Source organism: Heptranchias perlo, chromosome 7 (genome assembly GCF_035084215.1).
Source record: "Heptranchias perlo isolate sHepPer1 chromosome 7, sHepPer1.hap1, whole genome shotgun sequence".
In the NCBI taxonomy this organism is placed as follows: Eukaryota; Metazoa; Chordata; class Chondrichthyes; order Hexanchiformes; family Hexanchidae; genus Heptranchias; species Heptranchias perlo.
In genome coordinates this window covers 98,003,620-98,029,675 of record NC_090331.1, presented here as the reverse complement: position 1 = coordinate 98,029,675, position 26,056 = coordinate 98,003,620, and the positions used below count along the sequence as shown (strand labels likewise).

Here is a 26,056-nt window from a genome sequence, read left to right as displayed (position 1 = left end):
AGTCTCTCCACATAACTGAAGTCCCTCATCCCTGGAATCATTCTAGTAAATCTCTTCTGCACCCTCTCTAAGGCCTTCACATCTTTCTTAAAGTGCGGTGCCCAGAACTGGACACAATACTCCAATTGTGGTCGAACCAGTGTTTTATAAAGGTTAATCATGACTTCCTTGCTTTTGTACTCTATTCCTCTATTTATAAAGCCCAGGATCCCGTATGCTTTTTTAACCGCTTTCTCAACCTGCCCTGCCACTTTCAACGATTTGTGCACATATGCCCCAGATCTCTCTGTTCCTGTACCCCTTTTAGAGTTGTGCCCTCTAGTTTATATTGCCTCTCCTCGTTCTTCCTACCGAAATGTATCACTTCGCATTTTTCTGCGTTAAATTTCATCTGCCACGTGTCCGCCCATTCCACCAGCCTGTCTGTATCCTCTTGAAGTCTATCACTATCCTCCTCACTGTTTATTACCCTTCCAAGTTTTGTGTCATCTGCAAATTTTGAAATTGTGCCCTGTACACCCAAGTCCAAGTCATTAATATATATCAAGAAAAGCAGTGGTCCCAGCACTGACCCCTGGGGAACACCACTGTACACCTCCCTCCAGTCCGAAAAACAACCGTTCACCACTACTCTGTTTCCTGTCCCTTAGCCAATTTTGTATCCATGCTGCTACTGTCCTCTTTATTCCATGGGCTTCAATCTTGATGACAAGTCTATTATGTTTGAAAGTCCATATACACCACATCAACTGCATTGCCCTCATCAAAAAACTTTATCAGGTTAGTTAAACACGATTTGCCTTTAACAAATTCTTGGTGGATTTCATTAAAATTAATCCACACTTGTCCAAGTGACTGTTAATTCTGTCTCGGATTATCGTTTCTAAAAGTTTCCCCACCACTGAGGTTAAACTGACTGGCCTGTAGTTGCTGGGTTTATCCTTACACCCTTTTTTGAGCAAGGGTGTAACATTTGCAACTCTCCAGTCCTCTGGCACCACTCCTGTATCTAAGGAGGATCAGAAGATTATGGCCAGTACCTCCACAATTTCCACCCTTACTTCCCTCAGCATCCTAGGATGGATCCCATCCGGACCGGGTGACTTATCTACTTTAAGTACAGTCGGTCTTTCTAGTACCTCCTCTATCAATTCTTAGCCCATCCAGTATCTCAACTACATCTTTTACTGAGACTCTGGCAGCATCTTCTTCCTTGGTAAAGACAGATGCAAAGTACTCATTTAGTACCTCGGCCATCCCCTCTGCCTCCATGAGTAGATCTCCTTTATGGTCCCTAATCGGTCCCACCCCTCCTCTTACTACCCGTTTACTATTTATATACCTATAGAAGACTTTTGGATTCCCTTTTATGTTGGCCGTCAGTCTATTCTCATACTCTCTCTTTGTCCCTCTTATTTCCTTTTTCACTTCCCGTCTGAACTTTCTATATTCTGCCTGGTTCTCACTTGTATTATCAACCTGACATCTGTCATACGTCCTCTTTTTCTACTTCATTTTTCTCTCTATCTCTTTCGTCATCCAGGGAGCTCTGGCTTTAGTTGCCCTCCCTTTCCCCCTCGTGGGAATGTGCCTGGACTGTACCTGAACCATCTCCTCTTTAAAGGCCGCCCATTGTTCGATTACAGTTTTGCCTGCCAATCTTTGATTCCAATTTACCCGGGCCAGATCTGTTCTCAACCCACTGAAATTGGCCCTCCTCCAATTGAGTATTTTTACTCTAGATTGCTCCTTGTCCTTTTCCATAACTAATCTAAACCTTATGATACTATGATCACTGTTCCCTAAATGTTCCCCCACTGACACTTGCTCCACTTGACCCACCTCATTCCCCAGAACCAGATCCAGCAATGCCTCCTTCCTCATTCGGCCGGAAACATACTGATCAAGAAAGTTCTCCTGAACACACTTCAGAAATTCCTCCCCCTCTTTGCGCCTTATATTATTACTATCCCAGTCTATCACTACTCAGTTGAAGTCCCCCATTATCACTACTCTCTGTAATTTCCCTGCAAATTTGCTCTTCTATCTCCTTCCCACTCATTGGTGGCCTATAGAATACACCCAGTAGTGTAATGGCACCTCTATTGTTTCTTAACTCTAACCAAATAGATACTGTCCTTGACCCCTCCAGGACATCCTCTCTCTCCAGTCCTGCAATATTCTCCTTAATCAATACTGCCCGCCCCCCTCCTTTCTTTCCTTCCCTCTCTTTCCTGAACACCTTGTATCCAGGAAGATTTAGTCACCAATCCTGCCCTTTTTTGAGCCAGGTCTCCATTATTGCCACAACATCATATTCCCATGTGACTATTTGCGCCTGCAGCTCACCAACCTTGTTTACCACACTTTGTGCGTTCACACACATGCACTGAAAACCAATCTTGGACTTTCTTGTACTCTCTCAGACTGGGCTAATAAATGAAATTCAGCACGGATTTGTTAAAAGAAAATCATGTTTGACTAACTTGATTGAGTTCCTGAACAGGAACTGTTTTTAAAAAAAAAAGCAGATGGGATCCTGGGCTTTATTAACAGAGACAGAGAGTACAAAATCAAGGAAGTTATACTAAACCATATCGATCACTGGTTCAGCCCCAGCTGGAGTATTGTGTCCAATTCTGGGCACCACACTTTAGGAAGGATGTGAAGGCCTTGGTGAGGGTGCAGAGGAGATTTACTAGAATGGTACCAGGGATGAGGGACTTCAGTTATGTGGAGAGACTGGAGAAGCTGGGGTTGTTCTCCTTAGAGCAGAGAAGAAGAAAGTAAGATTTGATTGAGGTGTTCAAAATCATGAACGTTTTTTTAAAAATTCATTCTTGGTCGTGGGCGTCGCTGGCAAGGCCAGCATTTATTGCCTATCCCTAAGCAGCATTGTACAATGCAGTGGCTGGTAGGCCATTTCAGAAGACAGTTAAGAATCAAGCATGTTGCTGTGAGTCTGGTTTTGATTGTTTCTCCTTATTTACTCTGTTTCCAGTGACAGAAGGATCGGTAACCAGAGGACACAGATTTAAGGTGTTTGGCAAAGGAGCCAGAGAGGGGATAAGGAAACATTTTCTTTTTTTTTACACAGCGAGTTGTGATGATCTGGAATTCACTGCCTGAAAGGGCGGTGGAAGCAGGTTCAATAATAACTTTCAAAAGGGAATTGGATAAATACTTGAAGGGGAAAAATTTACAGGGGTATGGGGAAAGAGCAGGGGAATGGATCTAATTGGATAGCTCTTTCAAAGAGCCAGCACAGACACAATGGGCTGAATGGCCTCCTCCTGTGCTGTAGCAACTATTAAACTATGATAACGAGAGCTTCGAGACCAGAAAACCAGCCTTCGCCGACACTCCCCAAACACACAGCCTTCGCCGACACTCCCCAAACACACAGCCTTCGCCGACACTCCCCAAACACACAGCCTTCGCCGACACTCCCCAAACACACAGCCTTCGCCGACACTCCCCAAACACACAGCCTTCGCCGACACTCCCCAAACACACAGCCTTCGCCGACACTCCCCAAACACACAGCCTTCGCCGACACTCCCCAAACACACAGCCTTCGCCGACACTCCCCAAACACACAGCCTTCGCCGACACTCCCCAAACACACAGCCTTCGCCGACACTCCCCAAACACACAGCCTTCGCCGACACTCCCCAAACACACAGCCTTCGCCGACACTCCCCAAACACACAGCCTTCGCCGACACTCCCCAAACACACAGCCTTCGCCGACACTCCCCAAACGCACAGCCTTCGCCGACACTCCCCAAACGCACAGCCTTCGCCGACACTCCCCAAACGCACAGCCTTCGCCGACACTCCCCAAACGCACAGCCTTCGCCGACACTCCCCAAACGCACAGCCTTCGCCGACACTCCCCAAACACACAGCCTTCGCCGACACTCCCCAAACACACAGCCTTCGCCGACACTCCCCAAACACACAGCCTTCGCCGACACTCCCCAAACACACAGCCTTCGCCGACACTCCCCAAACACACAGCCTTCGCCGACACTCCCCAAACACACAGCCTTCGCCGACACTCCCCAAACACACAGCCTTCGCCGACACTCCCCAAACACACAGCCTTCGCCGACACTCCCCAAACACACAGCCTTCGCCGACACTCCCCAAACACACAGCCTTCGCCGACACTCCCCAAACACACAGCCTTCGCCGACACTCCCCAAACACACAGCCTTCGCCGACACTCCCCAAACACACAGCCTTCGCCGACACTCCCCAAACACACAGCCTTCGCCGACACTCCCCAAACACACAGCCTTCGCCGACACTCCCCAAACACACAGCCTTCGCCGACACTCCCCAAACACACAGCCTTCGCCGACACTCCCCAAACACACAGCCTTCGCCGACACTCCCCAAACACACAGCCTTCGCCGACACTCCCCAAACACACAGCCTTCGCCGACACTCCCCAAACACACAGCCTTCGCCGACACTCCCCAAACACACAGCCTTCGCCGACACTCCCCAAACACACAGCCTTCGCCGACACTCCCCAAACACACAGCCTTCGCCGACACTCCCCAAACACACAGCCTTCGCCGACACTCCCCAAAGGCACAGCCTTCGCCGACACTCCCCAAACAAACAGCCTTCGCCGACACTCCCCAAACACACAGCCTTCGCCGACACTCCCCAAACACACAGCCTTCGCCGACACTCCCCAAACACACAGCCTTCGCCGACACTCCCCAAACACACAGCCTTCGCCGACACTCCCCAAACACACAGCCTTCGCCGACACTCCCCAAACACACAGCCTTCGCCGACACTCCCCAAACACACAGCCTTCGCCGACACTCCCCAAACACACAGCCTTCGCCGACACTCCCCAAACACACAGCCTTCGCCGACACTCCCCAAACGCACAGCCTTCGCCGACACTCCCCAAACGCACAGCCTTCGCCGACACTCCCCAAACGCACAGCCTTCGCCGACACTCCCCAAACGCACAGCCTTCGCCGACACTCCCCAAACGCACAGCCTTCGCCGACACTCCCCAAACGCACAGCCTTCACCGACACTCCCCAAACACACAGCCTTCACCGACACTCCCCAAACACACAGCCTTCACCGACACTCCCCAAACATACAGCCTTCGCCGACACTCCCCAAACACACAGCCTTCGCCGACACTCCCCAAACACACAGCCTTCGCCGACACTCCCCAAACATACATCCTTCGCCGACACTCCCCAAACACACAGCCTTCGCCGACACTCCCCAAACACACAGCCCAGCTTCTCAACAGTCAACTTGCAGAATAAGAAATATTGCTTACATTTCCAGCGATATCGTTAAGTCTTTCTTTGTCGTTGCACAGACCCGATCCAAGGCCGCCGAGAGCGTAAGCCGACCGCACCATGACAGGGTATCCGATCTTCTCTGCTGCTCGGAAGGCATCTTCCAGCTGTGTATTTAAAAGAGTTATTAGTTGAGCCTGGAAACGATGTCTTCCCTCTCTCAGATACGACTTGCCAAACATGCACACTATCAGTCTGATTCCTAAATTGAGCCTCACCCCCAGTCTGACACGTGGGCTGCACACCAACTCTTGCTTTATAAAAGTGCAGCCTTCAGAGAAAGAAAGACTTGCTTTTGTGCTTAATCAGGCCCCCCACTGCTTCACACAGCTAATCACCTTTTGAACTGCATTCAGACACAGCAGCCATTATGCACACAGCACAGTCTCATAAACAGCGGAGAGATGACCAAGCAGTTAATCTGTTTGTGGCGGTGTTGGTGGAGGGGGAATTTCTTCCAATAGTACCACGGGATCGCGAACAGTCACCTGAAGGTTTAACATCTCATCCAATGGAAAGCGCCTCCAACAATGTAGCACTCCCTCAGTGCCACACTACGTGTCAATCTAATCACAGAGGGGCTTAAAACCGCAATCTTCTGGCTCAGAGGAAAGAGCATCAGCAATGGAGACTAGCTGATTCCCACAGCTCTGTTAATGGGCCTTTCTCCAGGAAAAGACAGGGGTTCCAAAATATAGAGATATAAAACACTTGTTCAAGTACCTTAACTGTTACAGGAGAAAATCAACACAGATTCTGTAACTGGAGAATAATCCTTCAAATCAGATCAATCTAGAATTATGGGATGCTGAAGGAGTTCCTTGAAGGAACTCTACAGGAATCTTTTAGAACTGCTTGGCCCTTTCTGGGCAAATAACAGTGTGCCCAGACAGTGTCGGATAGTGACTTTGGTCACACACTCTGCCTGTGAGAGGGTTTAGATCTCTAGAGTGACAGGCCACCATTTCACTAAATGGACAGCACAGATATGTATGATGGCATGATCGTGATACCATTTCTAGATTGTGCCCGTTGCTGCTGAATTGTCCCGTTCATTCTGCTGGCATAGTCCAGAGATCTCGGAGAGCAGCCACCCCTGCACGATACCACTCAGAGTTCATGAAGGTATTCGCTGGTTAAGGGTTAGGTCCATGCAGGACAACAGCCCAGACCCAAGATAATGGGCCTGTTGCCCATTTCATTTTATCAGAGACATCACTTCCCGTCAGAGGAACAGAGAAACTTCCTCCTGTGGTGGGTTAGGACACATCCATCGGCACTACCACTGGGTCATTTACACCAGGGACAGCTCCATCGGCACTACCACTGGGTCATTTACACCAGGGACAGCTCCATCGGCACTACCACTGGGTCATTTACACCAGGGACAGCTCCATCGGCACTACCACTGGGTCATTTACACCAGGGACAGCTCCATCGGCACTACCACTGGGTCATTTACACCAGGGACACCTCCATCGGCACTACCACTGGGTCATTTACACCAGGGACAGCTCCATCGGCACTACCACTGGGTCATTTACACCAGGGACAGCTCCATCGGCACTACCACTGGGTCATTTACACCAGGGACACCTCCATCGTGACAACACTGGGCCATTTACACCAGGGACACCTCCATCGGCACTACCACTGGGTCATTTACACCAGGGACACCTGCATCGGCACCATCACAGGGTCATTTACACCAGGGACACCTCCATCGTGACAACACTGGGCCATTTACACCAGGGACACCTCCATCGGCACTACCACTGGGCCATTTACACCAGGATCACCTCCATCGTGACAACACTGGGCCATTTACACCAGGGACACCTCCATCGGCACTACCACTGGGCCATTTACACTGGGGGCACCTCCAGGGGGACTCAGCATCAGAGAGATAGCCATTTAACGTAAAGGGAGCGAGAGAGATACTAGGGGAGGGACCGACTCTAGTGCAGACACTTCTCCACTGGGTGAGAGAAAACAAACCAAGGGCAAAGCCATCAACTAACTCTCCTGCACATTCTAGGCATGAACTCAAGCAAGGTCCAGGTCAGGGAGCCTACCCTGGGGGACGAACAGTACGACAGATCTAGAGAAGGAATAAAGACAAACACACGGGGAGGAAGAAACGAGACCAATGATCGAGCAGCGTCTCTGCCAGTGCCTCACCGTCTCTACCGCAAAGCTCGGAGCTATTTTCTCGTTGATTTCCAGCAGTTTGTCTGCAAACAGCTGCCTGTCCTCAGTGGCTATGACTGAGGTGATGGGAGTTCCCAGCACATGTACACCATACTTCTCCAGTACACCTTGCTTGTACAGCTCCACACCTGCAGCAAACAAGACAACAAGTCAATTTACCAGTTAATCTTGGGACCCAGAGCTACTGGAGTCCCACTCAATGCTCAGAGGGAGTCCTCTGTCAGATTGCCACCTTGCAATCACTCCCAATCATTATTCTAGAAAATGAAGTAAATAAAGTAGAGGTGGTGTAACACATTGCACAAAACACCCCTACACATGCTGCTCGTAAATGGCGAGTCTCAACTCCATGTTAGTCATGAGTTTGGATTTTAACCCAACTGATGTCAGTGTAAAAAGTGAAACAAATGACACACACATTCCAGTCTGTTGTGTAGAATGAAATTACAACGAGATCTTAACCCAACTGTTTGAGAAGTATGTAAAAAACAATCAGGGAGGCCCACCAGAAACTGGGATCCTTAGTGGTTTCCATGGACTGGGTCTCCTGTTCATCCAGTTAGCTGGGAGACTCTGCACGAGTTGGTCGGGGAGAGGCCCGGGAGCGAACAGAACAGTCATGTGACTTCTATTAAACATTGGGATAGTTGGAGGAGCAGCTCCTACAGTGCGGTATATTGGTCGCCGTGCTGGAGGTTTTTTTAAATGCTGAATGTTAGATGGAGATGACCCCCGCAATACACAAAGAAATGAAAAGTTGGCAGCACAGTATTTCCATCACCAGTGGCTACTTGATTCAATTAAATGGCAAGTCAGCGTCCGTCAGACAGGCAGCAGGTCCTAGACTCTAGTTGGCATCAACACCCCTGGGCAAGAGAAGGGACAATATGCCAGAGTTCCTGCTCCTGATCATTACTGAGTGAGTGCGTGTGCGAGAACATGAGGTGAACACAGCATCGGGCCATCAATGGTCAAACACTCTGCCAATACTCAGCAGTCTAGCCCTCACACATGGAGTAGGCAGTTAAATCAGATACCAGGGGGCAACCAGCATCCACTGGACCAAAGACCAGTAAGGAGCCAACCACAGGACAGGAGAGGGGAAAATAATTGAGAACAGAGATGTACTTGAGTATGAGGAGTACCGTGCCCTGCGAGCAACTCACCGCAGTTCAGGGCAGTCTGCCCTCCCATGGACAGCAGGATCCCATCAGGCTTTTCTGCTTTAATAATATCAGTCACAAACTCTGGGGTGACAGGTAAGAAATAAACAGTGTCTGCTTGCTTAGTGCCCACCTCATTCGTCTGCACTGATGCAATGTTCGGGTTCATTAATACAGTTCTTATATTTTCTTCCTAGAGAAGAAAAAAAACAAGAGACAAGACCGAGAAGATTCAGTATAAAGGAGGGCGTTTAACGTGCCCCAAGGTTACGTGCATACTCCCAACAAGGGAAGGGATGACCATCCAGACCCCAATTACACCGCCGAGATTAGGCGGCATCCTCGCAAACACTCAGCAGCGTTTGGCCGTTACCCCTGGAGTGGGTTTCCACTCCCTCCACCGTTAGCTCAGTAATTCCATCTGTACAAGTGGAGTGTCTGATGGGACAGTTTAGAGGGTGCTTTACTCTATCATACAGCACAGGAGGCCATTCGGCCCATTGTTCCTGTGCCAGCTCTTTGAAAGAGATATCCAATCAGACTCACTCCCCTGCTCTTTCCCCATAGCCCTGCAAATTTTTTCCTGTTTAATTATTTAACCAATTCCCTTTTGAAAGTTATTATTGAATCTGCTTCCCTCGCCCTTTCAGCGCATTCCAGATCATCACAACTCACTGCTTAAAAATCAATTTTCCTCAACTCCCTTCTGTCTCTTTTACCGATCACCTTCAATCTGTCCCCTCTGGTTACCGACCCTTCTGCCACCAGAAACAGTTTCTCCTTATTTGCTCTATTAAAACCCTTCATGATTTTGAACACCTCTATTAAATCTCCCCTTAACCTTCTCTGTTTTAAAGGAGAACAATCAGTTTCTCCAGTCTATCCACATAACTGAAATTCCTCATCCCTGATACCATTCTAGTAAATCTCCTTTGCACCCTCTCTTAGGCCTTGACATCCTTCCTAAAGTGTGGTACCCAGAATTGGATAAAATACTCCAGCTGAGAACTAACCAGTATTTTATAAAAGTTATGCATAACGTCCTTGCTTTTGTACTCTATGCCTCTATTAATAAAGCCCAGGATCCTGTATGCCTCTTCAAACAGCCTTCTCAACTTGTCCTGCCACCTTCAAAGATTTGTGTATGTGCACCCCCAGGTCTCTCTGTTCCTGCACTCCCTTTAAAATTATACCATTTAGTTTATATTGCCTCTCCTCATTCTTCCTACCAAAATGTATCACTTCACACTTCTCTGCGTTAAATTTCATCTGCCATGTGTCTGCCCATTCCACCAGTCTGTCTCTGTCCTCCTGAAGTCTGTTACTATTCCCCACATTGTTTACTACATTTCCAAGTTTCATGTCATCTGCAATCTTTGAAATTATACCCTCCATATCCAAGTCCAGGTCATTAATATATATCAAAAAGAGCAGTGGTCCTAATACTGACCCCTGGGGAACACCACTGTATACTTCCCTCCAGTCTGAAAAACAAACGTTCAACACTACTCTCTGATTTCTGTCCCTTAGACAATTTTGTATCCACGCTGACACTGTCCCTTTAATCCCATGGGCTTCAATTTTTCTAACAAGTCTATTATGTGATACTTCATCAAATGCCTTTTGAAATTTCATACACATCAACCACACTGCCCTCATCAATCCTCACCGTTACTTCATCAAAGAACTCAATCAGGTTAGTCAAACACGATTTTTCTTCAACAAATCCATGCTGACTTTCATTTTTTAAACCCTTTTTTTTTTCCACGTGCCAATTAATTTTGTCCCGGATTATTGTCTCAAAGTTTCCCCACCATCGACGTTAGACTGACTGGTCTGTAGTTTCTGGATTTATCCCTCTCCCCTTTTTTGAACAGTGGGTGTGACATTTTCTATCCTCCAGTCCTCTAATATCACTCCCATATCGACGGAGGATTGGAAGATTGTGGCCAGAACCTCTGCAATTTCCACCCTTCCCTCAGTAACCTAGGATGCACCCCTTCTGGACCGGGTGACTTTTCTACTTTGAGTACTGCCAATCTTTTAATACCTCCTCTTTATCTATTTTTATCCTATCCAATATCGCTACTACCTCCTCCTTTACTGCTACAATGGCAGCAGCCTCTTCTCTAATGAAGACTGATGTGAAGTATCCATTTGGTGCCTCAGCCTCACCCTCTGCCTCCACAAGATCATCTCCTATTTTGTCCCTAATTGGTCCCACCCTTTTACTATTTACATGTTTATAAAAGATGTTTGGGTTCCCTTTTATATGTTACCTGCTAATCTATTCTCACTCTTTCTTTGCCCCTCTTATTCCCTTTTTTAGATCTCCTCTGTACTTTCTGTATTCAGCCTGGTTCTCTACTGTATTATGAACCTTACATTCATCATAAGCCTCCTGTTTCTGTTTCATTTTAATCTCTATATCTTTAGTCATCCTGGGAGCTCTAGCTTTGAATGCCCTTCCTTTCCCCCTCATGGGAATGTGTCTACTCTGTACCCAAACCAACTCCTCCTCCCATTGTTCAATTACTGTTTTGCCTAACAATTTTTGATTCCAATCCATCTGGGCAAGATCACTTATAAACTCACTGAAACTAGCCCTCCTTCAGTTCAGTATTTTCCTTTTCCATAACTAAACTAAACCTAAAGATATTGTGATCACTGTTCCCCAAATGCTCCCCCACTGAAACATGCTCCACTTCATTCCCCAGAACTAGATCTAGCACTGCTTCCTTCCTCATTGGGCTGGAAACAGACTGCTCAAGAAAGTCCTCTTGTACATATTTCAGGAATTCCTTCCACACTTTGCCCTTTCAACTGTTATTTTACCAGTCAATATTTGAATAACTGAAGTTCACCATTATCACTATTCTTCTAGTTCTTGTAATTTGCCTGCAAATTTGCTCCTCTATCTCCTTCCCATTATTTGGCCTATGGTCTACACCCAGTAGTGTAATAACTCCTCTATTGTTCCTTAATTCTAACCAAATAGATTGTGTCTTTGACCCCTCAACTACATCATCCCTTTCCAGTGCTATAATAGTTTCTTTGATCAATACTGCCACCCCCACCTCCCCCTCCTTTCTTTTCTTCCCTACCTTTCCTGAATAGCTTGTAGTCCAGAATATTAAATACCCAATCCTCCCCTTCTTTCAGCCTGGTCTCACTATATCATAGTTCCATGTGGTGACTTGAGCCTGCAGCTCACCAACCTTATTTACCATGCTCTGTATATTTACGCACATGCACTCTAAACTCATCCTAGTCTGCTTCACATTTGCCCCATCTGATCCCTCCTATTTCTGAATTACTCTTTGCTCGATGCAAGAGCAATCCAGCTAGTCCCACTCCCCGCCCTATCCTGTAGCCCTGCAAATCTTTTCCTTTCAAGTATTTACCCAGTTCCCTTTTGAAGGCCATGATTGAATCTGCCTCCACCACCCCCTCGGGCAGTGCATTCCAGATCACAACCACTCGCTGTGTAAAAAAGTTTTTCCTCATGTCACCTTTGGTTCTTTAGCCAATCACCTTAAATCTATGTCCTCTGGTTCTTGACCCTTCCGCCAATGGGAACAGTTTTTCTCTATTCTGTCTAGATCCTTCATGATTTTGATCACCTCTATCAAATCTCCTCGCAACCGTCTCTGTTCCAAGGAGAACAACCCCAGCTTCTCCAGTCTATCCACGTAACTAAAGTCCCTCATTCCTGGAATCATTCTAGTAAATCCTTTCTGCACCCTCTCTAAGGCCTTCACATCTTTCCTAAAGTGCGGTGCCCAGAACTGGACACAATACTCCAGTTGTGGTCGAACCAGTGTTTTATAAAGGTTCATCATGACTTCCATACTTTTGTACTCTATGCCTCTATTTATAAAGCCCAGGATCCCATATATTTTTTTAAACCACTTTCTCAACCTGCCCCGTCACCTTCAATGATTTGTGCACATATACCCCCGGATCTCTCTGTTCCTGTACCCCTTTTAGAGTTGTGCCCTCTAGTTTATATTGACTCTCTTCATTCTTCCTACCAAAATGTATCACTTTGCACTTCTCTGCACTGCATTAAATTTCATCTGCCACGTGTCCGCCCATTCCATCAGCCTGTCTATATCCTCTTGAAGTCTATCACTATCCTCCTCACTGTTTACTACCCTTCCAAGTTTTGTGTCACCTGCAAATTTTGAAATTGTGCCCTGTACACCCAAGTCAAAGTCATTAATATATATCAAGAAAAGCAGTGGTCCCAGCACTGACCCCTGGGGAACACCACTGTACACCTCCCTCCAGTCCGAAAAACAACCGTTCACCACTACTCTCTGTTTCCTGTCCCTCAGCCAATTCTGTATCCATGTTGCTACTGCCCCCTTTATTCCATGGGCCACAAACTTCATGATAAGCCTACCATGCAGCACTTTATCAAACGCCTTTTGAAAGTCCATATACACCACATCAACTGCATTGCCCTCATCTACCCTCTCTGTTACCTCATCAAAAAATTCTATCAAGTTAGTTAAACACGATTTGCCTTGAACAAATCCGTGCTGGCTTTCCCACACTCATCCAAGTGACTGTTAATTCTGTCCCAGATTATCGTTTCTAAAAGTTTCCCCACCACTGAGGTTAAACTGACTGGCCTGTAGTTGCTGGGTTTATCCTTACACCCTTTTTTGAACAAGGGTGTAACATTTGCAATTCTCCAGTCCTCTGGCACCACCCCCATATCTACGGATGTTTGGAAGATTATGGCCAGTACCTCCACAATTTCCACCCTTACTTCCCTCAGCAATCTAGGATGAGGACATTATTAAATCTAATGTGGCCTGCCCCTTGTTGGTTCCAGGACATATTGTTGCAGAAAGCTGTCCTGAACACACAAGAAATTCGCTATCTTTCTGACATGAGCTCATCTGCTGATCCCAATGTGTATGAAAGTTAAAATCGCTCATTAAAACCACTCTGCCTTTGCTATATGCTTGTCTATTCTCTGCATTTATATATTCTGCCACTTCACCGCTGCTACCTATACACAACTCCCACTACAGTCTTAAATCCTTTTCTATTTCTTAATTCTACCCATAAAATCTCCACTGCCTGCTTACCTCTCGTTATATCCTTTCGTCATTGAAATAATTTCATCCTTAATCACTAAGGCTACTCCTCCCCCTCTACCAGTTTCCCTATCCTTCCTGTAGACCTTATAACATGGTATATTCAGTTCCCAGTCCTGACCGTCTTGTAGCCACGTCTCAGTAATGGTTACCATGTCGTACCCTCTAAGTTGTATTTGCGCCTGCAATTCATTCAATTGGAGTGTGTGTGACAGAGACCCTGCTCCTGAGCAATACCCAGCGACTTCTTCTGGAAAGTGAGAGAGAGTGCGTGGGCGCACCTCCATGTATGTACACGTCACGCGGGCGCACCTCCATGTATGTACACGTCACGTGGGCGCACCTCCATGTATGTACACGTCACGCGGGCGCACCTCCATGTATGTACACGTCACGCGGGCGCACCTCCATGTATGTACACGTCACGCGGGCGCACCTCCATGTATGTACACGTCACGTGGGCGCACCGCCATGTATGTACACGTCAGGTGAAGACAATGTCGCACTCAGATGTGTTGCATCCCATGAGCAAATAGCCCTATGACTCTTGCTGTCTGGGTTCACATGAAGAATAGTCACTTGGGAAAGATATCGGAGGGACTTGGGTGCCCAAGGGATCCGTAGCCCAACGAGCGTCAGTGCCGCCTGGAGAGGAGATGATGAGAACTCACCTTTAAAGCTTTTATCGCCTGCGATCCTGAGTAATCAAACTCTCCAGCCTGACCAATGGAGAGGCCTCCGGAGCCCAAGACAAGAACCTTGGAAACCTGGAACCAGCAACAGAACATCATGAAGGAAGAATGTCAGGGAGGAAGAATAATAAATGGATAAAGTAACTGGTGGAGTGAAGAACAGAAAGGAGTCTTTTGAAAGTTACTATTGAACCTGCTTCCACCACCCTTTCAGGCAGTGCATTCCAGATCATAACTCGCTGCGTAAAAAGATTCTCATGTTGCCCCTGGCTCTTTTACCATTCACCTTAAATCTGTGTCCTCTGGTTACCGACCCGTCTGCCACTGGAAACAGTTTCTCCTTATTTATTCTGTCAAAACCCTTCATGATTTTGAACACCTTGATAAAATGCCCCTTAGAATCATAGAAAGGTTACAGCACAGAAGCAAGCCATTCGGCCCATCGAGTCCACGCCAAGTCTCTTAACCTTCTCTGCTCTTAGGAGAACAACCCCAGCTTCTCCAGCCTCTCTACATAACTGAAATCCCTTATCCCTGGAATCATTCCAGTAAATCTCCTCTGCACCCTCTCTAAGGCCTTGACATCCTTCCTAAAGTGCGGTGCCCAGAACTGGACACAACACTCCAGCTGGGGCCTCACCAGTGATTTATAAATGTTTAGTATAACTTCCTTGCTTTTGTACTCTATGCCTCTATTAATAAAGCCCAGGGTCCTCTATGCTTTTTTTTTTTAAAAACAGCCTTCTCAACTTGTCCTGCCACCTTCAAAGATTTGTGTACATACATCCCCAGGTCTCTCTGTTCCTGCACCCCCTTTAAAATTGTACCATTTAGTTTATATTGCCTCTCCTCATTCTTCCGACCAAAATGTATCACTTCACACTTCTCTGCGTTAAATTTCATCTATCATGTGTCTGCCCATTTCACCAGTCTGTCTATGTCCTCCTGAAGTCTGTTACTATCCTCCACATTGTTTACTACATTTCCGAGTTTCGCGTCATCTGAAAACTTTGAAATTATACCCTCTATACTCAAGTCCAGGTCATTAATATATATCAAAAAGAGCAATGGTCCCAATACTGGGGAACACCACTGTATACTTCCCTCCAGTCTGAATAACAACCGTTCACCACCACTGTCTGAAGATAAAGGAAACTAACCTTAAGCCTCTCTGGGGGAGGGGGGAATGCTGGCATGACCGAGGCAATGTTGGTGCCTTTTCCTTTCTTTATTAGCGAAATAAAAGCATCAAACAAGAACTGAAAAAGAGATGGTCAGTGTTAGTAATCTCCATATTTAATGCTGTGCAAAGTGCTCTCACAAAGCAGGAGCAAGCTTACAGCAGGCAAAAATTAAAGACCGCACTTTCCAGTACGTTGCACCAGTCATGTCAAGGCTACCGTTTTTTTTCCAACCAGCAAATATATTTAAAAGCAGTCTCCCATCTGTACAAATTACTGGAAGTATTGGAACTCCTCATAGTGTGTCTCAGATGAAGTGTAGAGTAAGGCTCTTGTGCTGGTGTGGAGCCTCGCTCCTGGTTAACTGTAGACAGAGAACAGGGACTGGTGCTCGAGCTTCATTTCCAATGCATGCTATACTTGCAACAAACACATTCTACATCTGTGCTTTCACCCAGTGCATTTTAAGGAAATTCTCTGCTAATTTGGATGTTTACAGTTAAACTTCCTCTGGACTTTGGTTGGAAAGAAAGGTTTTACTCACTTCAGTGTCTGTTGGTCCTCCTTTTGCCTCTGGGTGGAACTGTGCAGTAAAAATCGGTTTGCTGTCGTGCACGATTCCCTGAAACGAAGAATTAAACTTATTGCTTCTCATTTAAAAGGCTTGTGTTCCCTGTTAGTGACTGGGCACCAGTGAGATGGTTTCCTCACAGTCCCCTGTACCTCACAACAGACACATTCAGGAAGTGGGGATCCGGCCTGCTCTCACTTCAAACTACAAGAACAGCCCCGAGACAACACAAGTCTCCCTTCGACATTACTTCTTCATTAGAATCATACAGTGCTGAAGGAGGCCACTAGGCCCATCGTGTCTGTGCCGGCTCTTTGAAAGAGCTATCCAATTAGTCTCACTCTCCTGCTCTTTCCCCTATAATTTTGAACCTGCTTCCACCGCCCTCACAGGCAGTACATTCCAGATCAGAACAACTCGCTACATAAAAAAAATCTCACCTTCCCTCTGGCTCTTTTGCCAATTATCTTAAATCTGTGTCCTCTGGTTACCGACCCTTCTGCCAATGGAAACAGTTTCTCTTTATTTACTCTATCGGAACCCCATGATTTTGAACACCTCTATTAAATCTCCCCTTAACCTTCTCTGTTCTAAGGAGAACAATCCCAGCTTCTCCAGTCTCTCCACATAACTGAAGTCCCTCATCCCTGGAACTATTCTAGTAAATCTCCTCTGCACCCTCTCTAAGGCCTGGACATCCTTCCTAAAGTGTGGTGCCCAGAATTGAACACAATACTCCAGCTGGGGTCGAATCAGCGATTTATAAAGGTTTAGCATAATCTCCTTGCTTTTCTACTCTATGCCTCGATTAATAAAGCCCAGGATCCCATATGCTTTTTTAAAAAATTATTATAAACAGCCTTCTCAACTTGCCCTGCCACCTTCACAGGTCAACTTCACACACACGAACATCTAATTCACACATAGTACATTCCCATTTTAAATAAGGGTTAACAGTGTAAAAATAGCACACAGAGAACGCAAACCCCACACGTCAGAATTTCTACCACAAGAACCTTTAGGATCAGTAAAAGGCCAGTGGGCCCAATAAATGCACTTTATACACTGCATACTACAAACAGAAGGGTAAATCCACCCATCTCGGCAGGGAGTCACAATCAGTGAGCGGGGGATTGTAGACAGAGCTTTAACGCGGTAGCACCAATTCTCCAGCCCGAGCTCCCTTCCAGTGCAGCTCCCTACGGGGAGCACGAGTTGACTATCTCAGTCCTGTGCTTCCTTGGAGCGTGCCAGCCTAGGATCGGTGAATTCACAAGAGGAAGTTTGTAAACTGATCCATCCAGAACATTGACATGCAAAGTGAGCAGAGACATTCTTCAACAAATGAGAAGGTACACAAATGGATTGGACGCACAGGTAGAGAGCTATAAAGCCACAAGCACACGTACAGGTAACTAAAATTGGAGTAAGGTGCATTACAGTTTACACATGATTCTGTGTGCAAGATATTTAGACAGCCCAAGTAACCCCCAGTTGCTACAGTTAAGTGCTCTTGATTAAATTTCACAGAAGTTGAGTTTAGAAATGTCGGACACATTTAGTCCTCATTAAAAGGTACGAGGCGCAAGCTGGCTGTGGTTGATTGGGGAATAACATTACAAGGTATGATGGTAGACAGGCAATGGCTAGCATTTAAAGGATTAATACATAAATTACAACAAATGTATATTCCTTTAAGGCACAAAAATCCAACTGGAAAAGTGGTCCAATCGTGGCTAACACGAGAAATTAAAGATAGTATTAAATCAAAGGAAGAGGCAAATAAAGTTACCAGAAAAAGCAGTGAGCCTGAGGATTGGGAGCATTTTAGAATTCAGCAAAGGAGGACCAAGAAATTGATAAAGAGGGAAAAATAGAATTTGAGAGTAAACTAGCGAGAAACATAAAAACATAAAAGCTTCTATAGGCATGTAAAAAGGAAAAGACTGGTGAAGGCAGAAGTGGGTCCCTTACAGACAGAGACGGGGGAATTTATAATGGGGTATAAGGAGATGACAGAGACATTAAACAAATACTTTGTGTCTGTCTTCACGGAAAACAACACAAAAAACCTCCCAGAAATACTAGAGAACCAAGGGTCTGGCGAGAATGAGGAACTGAAAGAAATTAGTATTAGTGAAAAAATACTAGAGAAATTAATGGGACTGAAAGTCAATAAATCCTAAGGACCTGATGATCTACATCCCAGGGATTTGAAAGAGGTGGCTATAGAGATAGTGGATGCATTGGTGGTCATCTTCCAAAATTCTATAGATTCTAGAACAGTTCCTGCAGATTGGGAGGTGGCAAATGTAACCACACTATTTAAGAAAGGAGGGAGAGAGAAAACAGGGAAGGACAGATGGGCTAGTCTAACATCAGTAGTAGGGAAAATGCTAGAATCTACTATAAAGGATGTGATAACAGGACACTTAGAAAATAATAGGATTTGGCAGAGTCAACAGGGATTTATGAAAGGGAAATCATGTTTGACAAATCTATTGGAGTTCTTTGAGGATGTAACTAGTAGAATAGATAAGGGGGAACCAGTGGATGAGGTGTATTGGGATTTTCAGAAGGCTTTCGATAAGGTCCCACAGAGGAGGTTGGTGAACAAAGTTAGAGCACATGGAATTGGGGGTAATATACTGACATGGATTGAGAATTGGTTAACAGACAGAAAACAGGGAGTAGGAATAAACGGGTCTTTTTCAGGTTGGCAGACTGTGACTAGTGGGGTACCGCAGGGATCAGTGCTTGGGCCCCAGCTATTCATAATCTATATCAATGATTTGGATGAGGGAACCAAATGTAATATTTCCAAGTTTGCTGATGACACAAAACTAGGTGGGAATGTGAGTTGTGAGGAGGATGCAAAGAGGCTTCAAGGGGATATAGGCAGGCAAGAGTGAGTGGGCAAGAACATGGCAGATGGAATATAATGTGGAAAATATGAAGTTATCCACTTTGGTAGAAAAAACAGAAATGCAGAGATTGGGAATTGTTGATGTTCAAAGGGACCTGGGTGTCCTTGTACATGAGTCACTGAAAGCAAACATGCAGGTGCAGCAAGCAATTAGGAAGGCAAATGGTATGTTGGCCTTTATTACAAGAGGATTTGAATACAGGAGTAAAGATATCTTACTGCAATTATATAGGACCTTGGTGGGACCACATCTGGAATATTGTTTACAATTTTGGCCTCCTTACCGAAGAAAGGATATACTTGCCAGAGGGGGAGTGCAACGAAGGTTCACCAGACTGATTCCTGGGATGGCGAGATTGTCGTATGAGGAGAGATTGAGTAGACTAGGCCTGTATTCTCTAGAGTTTAGAAGAATGAGAGGTGATCTCATTGAAACATACTAAATTCTTACAGGCTCGATGCAGGGAGGATGTTTCCCCTGGCTGGGGAATCTAGAACCAGGGGTTACAGTCTCAGAATAAGGGGTAGGCCATTTAGGACTGAGATGAGGTGAAATTTCTTCACTCAGAGGTTGGTGAATCTTTGGAATTCTCTGAGCCTCCACAGCCCTCTGGGGTAGTCATTGAGTACATTCAAAACAGAGATCTATGGATTTCTAGATATTAAAGGCATCAAGGGATATGGGGACGGTGCAGGAAAATGGTGTTGAGGTAGAAGATCAGCCATGATCTGATTGAATGGTGGAGCAGGCTCGAGGGGCCGGATGGCCTACTCCTGCTCCTATTTCTTATGTTCTTATTTTATTCAGTGCAACTTAATTCTTATGGTCTGAAATTTCTTGGTGCTAAAGCTCCACAGAATGAGGAATGATCACCTGTACATTCAGATTCATTATTCAAACTTGATGCAGTACAAGGATTTATATCACCCACAAGCACCAAACCCACATGCACTGGCAATGATTTCCTGGCAGGATAATAATGCATTAAACACTTGGAATGGGCACAACATTAAAATTACAGACAAAATTCCACTCCGACTGATGGAGAGGATGTAATTCAGTTCTAATAAATGTTGCTGTCTGATTACCTCAGTGGCCTGTTTACACACATGGGATACAACATGCTGTTACTGGTTCCACTCAAGGCAAAGTACCTGCTCCGAGGTAATTTAGGACACCCCATAGGGACTAGATGATACTGGGGCCAATAACGCAATCCTGGCCGTGACACCTGTGCCCTCTGTTCATCAGGTGCTGTGGCACCGGTCCTTGCAAAATAATGAGTCAGCTGGTTAACAATCTCAGTGCTCACACCATGTGAAGCACTGGGAGCATAGCAGGGTGGAAATATCGGGCACATCTTAAAGGGTTACTTCTCACCCTTAAAGCGGTCATGGGAGAGAAATAGCTGGAGCAGGTCACCATGGTCAAACTGCCCCCTTTACTATTGGTGCCTATTGTTGTGGGAGGTCCTCGATAGAACAGTGGTTCTATTTGGAGCAGAGAGGCACCCAGCAGACCAGGGCCGCCCTGTAACCGCCTGGACAGAGGCGACAGAGTCGGTGCTGTGTCACTGGTAGGGGAGGGGACGGAGTCAGTGCTGTGTCACTGGTAGGGGAGGGGACGGAGTCAGTGCTGTGTCACTGGTAGGGGAGGGGACGGAGTCAGTGCTGTGTCACTGGTAGGGGAGGGGACGGAGTCAGTGCTGTGTCACTGGTAGGGGAGGGGACGGAGTCAGTGCTGTGTCACTGGTAGGGGAGGGGACGGAGTCAGTGCTGTGTCACTGGTAGGGGAGGGGACGGAGTCAGTGCTGTGTCACTGGTAGGGGAGGGGACGGAGTCAGTGCTGTGTCACTGGTAGGGGAGGGGACGGAGTCAGTGCTGTGTCACTGGTAGGGGAGGGGACGGAGTCAGTGCTGTGTCACTGGTAGGGGAGGGGACGGAGTCAGTGCTGTGTCACTGGTAGGGGAGGGGACGGAGTCAGTGCTGTGTCACTGGTAGGGGAGGGGACGGAGTCAGTGCTGTGTCACTGGTAGGGGAGGGGACGGAGTCAGTGCTGTGTCACTGGTAGGGGAGGGGACGGAGTCGGTGCTGTGTCACTGGTAGGGGAGGGGACGGAGTCGGTGCTGTGTCACTGGTAGGGGAGGGGACGGAGTCGGTGCTGTGTCACTGGTAGGGGAGGGGACGGAGTCGGTGCTGTGTCACTGGTAGGGGAGGGGACGGAGTCAGTGCTGTGTCACTGGTAGGGGAGGGGACGGAGTCAGTGCTGTGTCACTGGTAGGGGAGGGGACGGAGTCAGTGCTGTGTCACTGGTAGGGGAGGGGACAGTCAGTGCTGTGTCACTGGTAGGGGAGGGGACGGAGTCAGTGCTGTGTCACTGGTAGGGGAGGGGACAGTCAGTGCTGTGTCACTGGTAGGGGAGGGGACGGAGTCAGTGCTGTGTCACTGGTAGGGGAGGGGACGGAGTCAGTGCTGTGTCACTGGTAGGGGAGGGGACGGAGTCAGTGCTGTGTCACTGGTAGGGGAGGGGACAGTCAGTGCTGTGTCACTGGTAGGGGAGGGGACGGAGTCAGTGCTGTGTCACTGGTAGGGGAGGGGACGGAGTCGGTGCTGTGTCACTGGTAGGGGAGGGGACAGTTTAAGGGTCAGTACTGCTCACATTTTGCAAAGTCTTCAAATGCATCTCAATAACACTTCACTGCAAGTTTGATGCAGCATCACAGAAGGCAAATATACTCGGCAACAGATCATCCACATTCCAAATACACAGGCATGTCCAGGTTTTTGCAAGGTGCTCTGCAGCCAATAATAAATGTGCCAAGTAACAAATATCAAGCACGTTTGCAACACACTGTACCCTCTGTACCTGCATGTTCACAGACTTACTCAGCTCAAATGGTGGACATCTACCCTCATTCTTTATTCCAACACGTGCTCCTCTTCTATCTATTTGTATGAGAAGGCTGCACTTAACCAACACCAGATGGGCGAACCCAAGCTGCATGCCTTGATTCTTGTGAGAAGAGGGTCCTCAAGATTCCTGGCTAGACGAAGAGATCGGAGGCCTCCCTCAAGCTCGTGGAGAGGGAGTGTTATCCTTTGCTTTTCACTCTTTATCTCCTTACTCATCCACTCATTCACTCCCACACACGCAGGCATTCGTTGCAGAATGAGGCACCTTGCCATGTAATGCAGCGTTTTCCACCATTCAAATCAATGTTGTTCTTCTGCTCCTGTAAGCGGCAAAGTGGGGGAGGTGGTAGAGCACGAATCTCGGGTCCAGCCGGGCACCTCAGCATTCTGCATCACCCACTCCGACAGTGGCACAGCTCCACATCATAGAATGATACAGCACAGGAGGAGGCCATTCGGCCCATCGTGCCTGTGCCGGCTCTTTGAAAGAGCTGTCCAATTAGTCCCAATTCCCTGCTCTTTCCTTTTCAAGTATTTATTCAATTCCCTTTTGAAAGTTATTATTGAATCTGCTTCCACCGCCCTTTCAAACAGTGCATTCCAGATCATAACTTGCTGTGTAAAAAAAAATTTTCCTCATCTCCCTTCTGGTTCTTTTTCCAATTACCTTAAATCTGTGTCCTCTGGTTACCGACCCTTCCACCAATGGGAACAGTTTCTCCTTATTTACTCTATTAAAACCCCTCATGATTTTGAACACCTCTATTAAATCTCCCCTTACCCTTCTCTGTTCTAAGGAGAACAATCCCAGCTTCTCCAGTCTCTCCACATAACTGAAGTCCCTCATCCCTGGAACCATTCTAGTAAATCTTTTCTGCACCCTCTCTAAGGCCTTCACATCTTTCCTAAAATGTGGTGCCCAGAACTGAACACAATACTCCAACTGGGCCTAACTAGTGTTTTATAAAAGGTTCAGCATAACTTCCTTGCTTTTGTACTCTATTAATAAAGCCCAGGATCCCATTTGCCTTTTTAACAGTTTTCTCAACCTGTCCTGCCACCTTCAAAGATTTTTGCACGAATATCCCCAGGTCTCTCTGTTCCTGTACCCCCTTTAAAATTGTACCATTTAGTTTATATTGCCTCTCCTCATTCTTCCTACCAAAATGTATTACTTCACACTTCCCTGCGTTAAATTTCATCTGCCATGTGTCTGCCCATTTCACCAGTCTGTCTGTGTCCTCCTGAAGTCTGTTATTATCCTCCTCATTGTTTACTACATTTCAGAGTTTCATGTCATCTGCAAACTTTGAAATTATACCCTCTATACCCAAGTCCAGGTCATTAATATATATCAAAAAGAGCAGCGGTCCTAATACTGACCCCTGGGGAACACCACTGTATACTTCCCTCTAGTCTGAAAAACAACCGTTCACCATTACTCCCTGCTTTCTGTCCCATAGATAATTTTGTCTACATGCTGCCCCTGTCCCTTTAATCCCATGGGCTTCAATTTTGCTAACAAGTCTATTATGTGGTACTTTATCAAATGACTTTTGAAAGTCCATATACACAACATCAACCGCACTACCCTCATCAACCCTCTCCGTTACTTCATCAAAGAACTCAATCAAATTAGTCAAACATGATTTATCTCTAACAAATCTGTGCTGACTTTCATTTATTAATCCATATTTTTCCAGTAGCAATTAATTTTGTCCAGGATTAGCTCAAAGTCTCCCCACTACCGACATTAGGCTGAGTGAATCATAGAACGGTTACAACACAGAAGGAGGCCATTCGACCCATCGAGTCCGTGCCAGGTTTATGTCTCCCCTTTTTTGAACAGGGGTGTAACATTTGCAATCCTCCAGTCCTCCGGCACCACTCCCATATCTAAAGAGGATTGGAAAATTTTGGCCTCTGCAATTTCCACCCTTACTTCCTTCAGTAACCTAGGATGAATCCCATCTGGACCGGGTGACCCAGACATTGCAAGGTCAGTTCCACGTGGCAAGGTCCTGCAGACATGGGGGCATCTTGGTGGGTGCAGCCCATCAGACAATGCTGGGGGTTTGGTCACCCCGGTTTGTCTCCCTGAAAGCACGAGCTACCGAGAATGGGGGTGCTTCAGAGGCTTGTTCTTCACTATCTACAGACGTGTGCCTGCAGGTACCAGGTAGACACTGAGCATCTCACGCAGCCTGACCTGCCAGGCAACTGTCTGACTGCCCTCTTCTCCCAAACATTTCAGTGGGGTGGGGGGGGAATGCCCAATGTTGCCAGTTATGGTTCTGGGGGGATAGATAATTTGCTTCAATTGACACAAATGCTTGAGAGAAGCTCCGTGCCAACAAGAGGGAAAATACAACAATGCTTCATCGCTGCTGATCCCACCCACCAGAAAACGCATCAGGACGCAAACGTGGTGTATTTCCAGCGGTACAGGCCTTCCACCGATTTATCTACACCACCCGCCGGATTGGTAGTACAACAATGAACCAGCAACAGGCAATCCAGGCAGCAGCATCCTCTAGTGTCTGCTTTGCACATCTTGCCAAGTTGCTGGTGTAATTTTCCTCTGTCAAATGGTCATCGTGGTCTGTCTCCGCTGCTGCCTGCACCATAACACAGCCCCTTGAAAAGCAAATGTGTGAAGGACACAGAGCAGGGGGGTGTTGGGGAGGCGGGGGAAGGGAGGAAGTCTTCCGGCCTCCTCTCTAAATCTGCCACAAGCCCAAACCATTCCCCTAGATCGGGAGTCAACAGAAAAACATGGTGGGCCTGTAGCAGGACTCCCTTCACCAGAGGGAGTGCGAAGGGGAGAACGTTGACAGTATAAGTGAGGAACTGATGCCTCAGTTTGAGCGCGCTCTGGTCGGAACCCTTCTGACGCACTGCATTCAGTTTTGGCCACCTACCACCCTCCGTAAACCTGAGCTCATCCAAAGCTCTGCTATACTAACTCGCACCAAGCCCCATTCACCTATCACCCCGAGCTCGCTGACCTACATTGGCTCCCGGTCCTGTCTCTCTGCTCCTCCAATTCTGGCCTCTTGCACATCCCCGATTTTAATCACTCCCCCATTGGCAGCCGTGCCTTCAGCTGCCTCGGTCCTAAGCTCTGGAATTCCCTCCCTGAACCTCTCCACCGATAGAGAAAAGGTGGTTAAATGGAGTTGAGATACAGATCAACCATGATTTGATAGAATGGCAGAACAGGCTCGAGGGGCTGAATGGCCAACTCCAGTCCCTAATGATCCTACTGCAGCAGGGATATCTTACGAGGATCAGGGCATGGTTCTGCTGGAGGTATACTGCTCTAGCTCTAGAAGATGGCATGGTCAGGGGCATAATGCCAGCACCAGGTTAGTGGGTACTCCCTTACACAGTCACCATAACATTCCTGAGAAACAGCACACAGCCACACATTGCCACAGCTCCTGTCTCCATAATCCCTAGGGGGTGATGCTCATCCATTCTTAGCTTCGACCCTCCCCTTTCCTGCAGATCCACCACAGCAATGGTGGAGGAGGAGGAGCAGCCAGATCATCAGCAATGGTGGAGGAGGAGGAGGAGCAGCCAGATCATCAGCAATGGAGGAGGAGGAGGAGGAGCAGCCAGATCATCAGCAATGGAGGAGGAGGAGGAGGAGCAGCCAGATCATCAGCAATGGTGGTGGAGGAGGAGGAGGAGCAGCCAGATCATCAGCAATGGTGGTGGAGGAGGAGGAGGAGCAGCCAGATCATCAGCAATGGTGGAGGAGGAGGAGGAGGAGGAGCAGCCAGATCATCAGCAATGGTGGAGGAGGAGGAGGAGGAGGAGCAGCCAGATCATCAGCAATGGTGGAGGAGGAGGAGGAGGAGGAGCAGCCAGATCATCAGCAATGGTGGAGGAGGAGGAGGAGGAGGAGGAGCAGCCAGATCATCAGCAAT

General features: G+C 47.1%; 1 protein-coding gene across 1 annotated transcript in view; it reads right to left on the bottom strand.

The window, feature by feature from the left end:
• cps1 (carbamoyl-phosphate synthase 1, mitochondrial) overlaps window positions 1-26,056 on the bottom strand; it is a 345,020-nt gene that overhangs the window by 260,804 nt on the left and 58,160 nt on the right. Inside the window, exons 8-13 of the mRNA XM_067988237.1 lie at window positions 16,256-16,333; window positions 15,691-15,789; window positions 14,510-14,605; window positions 8,728-8,917; window positions 7,532-7,689; window positions 5,329-5,457 (exon numbers count right to left, since the gene is read on the bottom strand). Of these exons, the coding sequence (XP_067844338.1) occupies window positions 5,329-5,457; window positions 7,532-7,689; window positions 8,728-8,917; window positions 14,510-14,605; window positions 15,691-15,789; window positions 16,256-16,333 (750 nt within the window). The remainder of the gene's footprint in view (window positions 1-5,328; window positions 5,458-7,531; window positions 7,690-8,727; window positions 8,918-14,509; window positions 14,606-15,690; window positions 15,790-16,255; window positions 16,334-26,056) is intronic.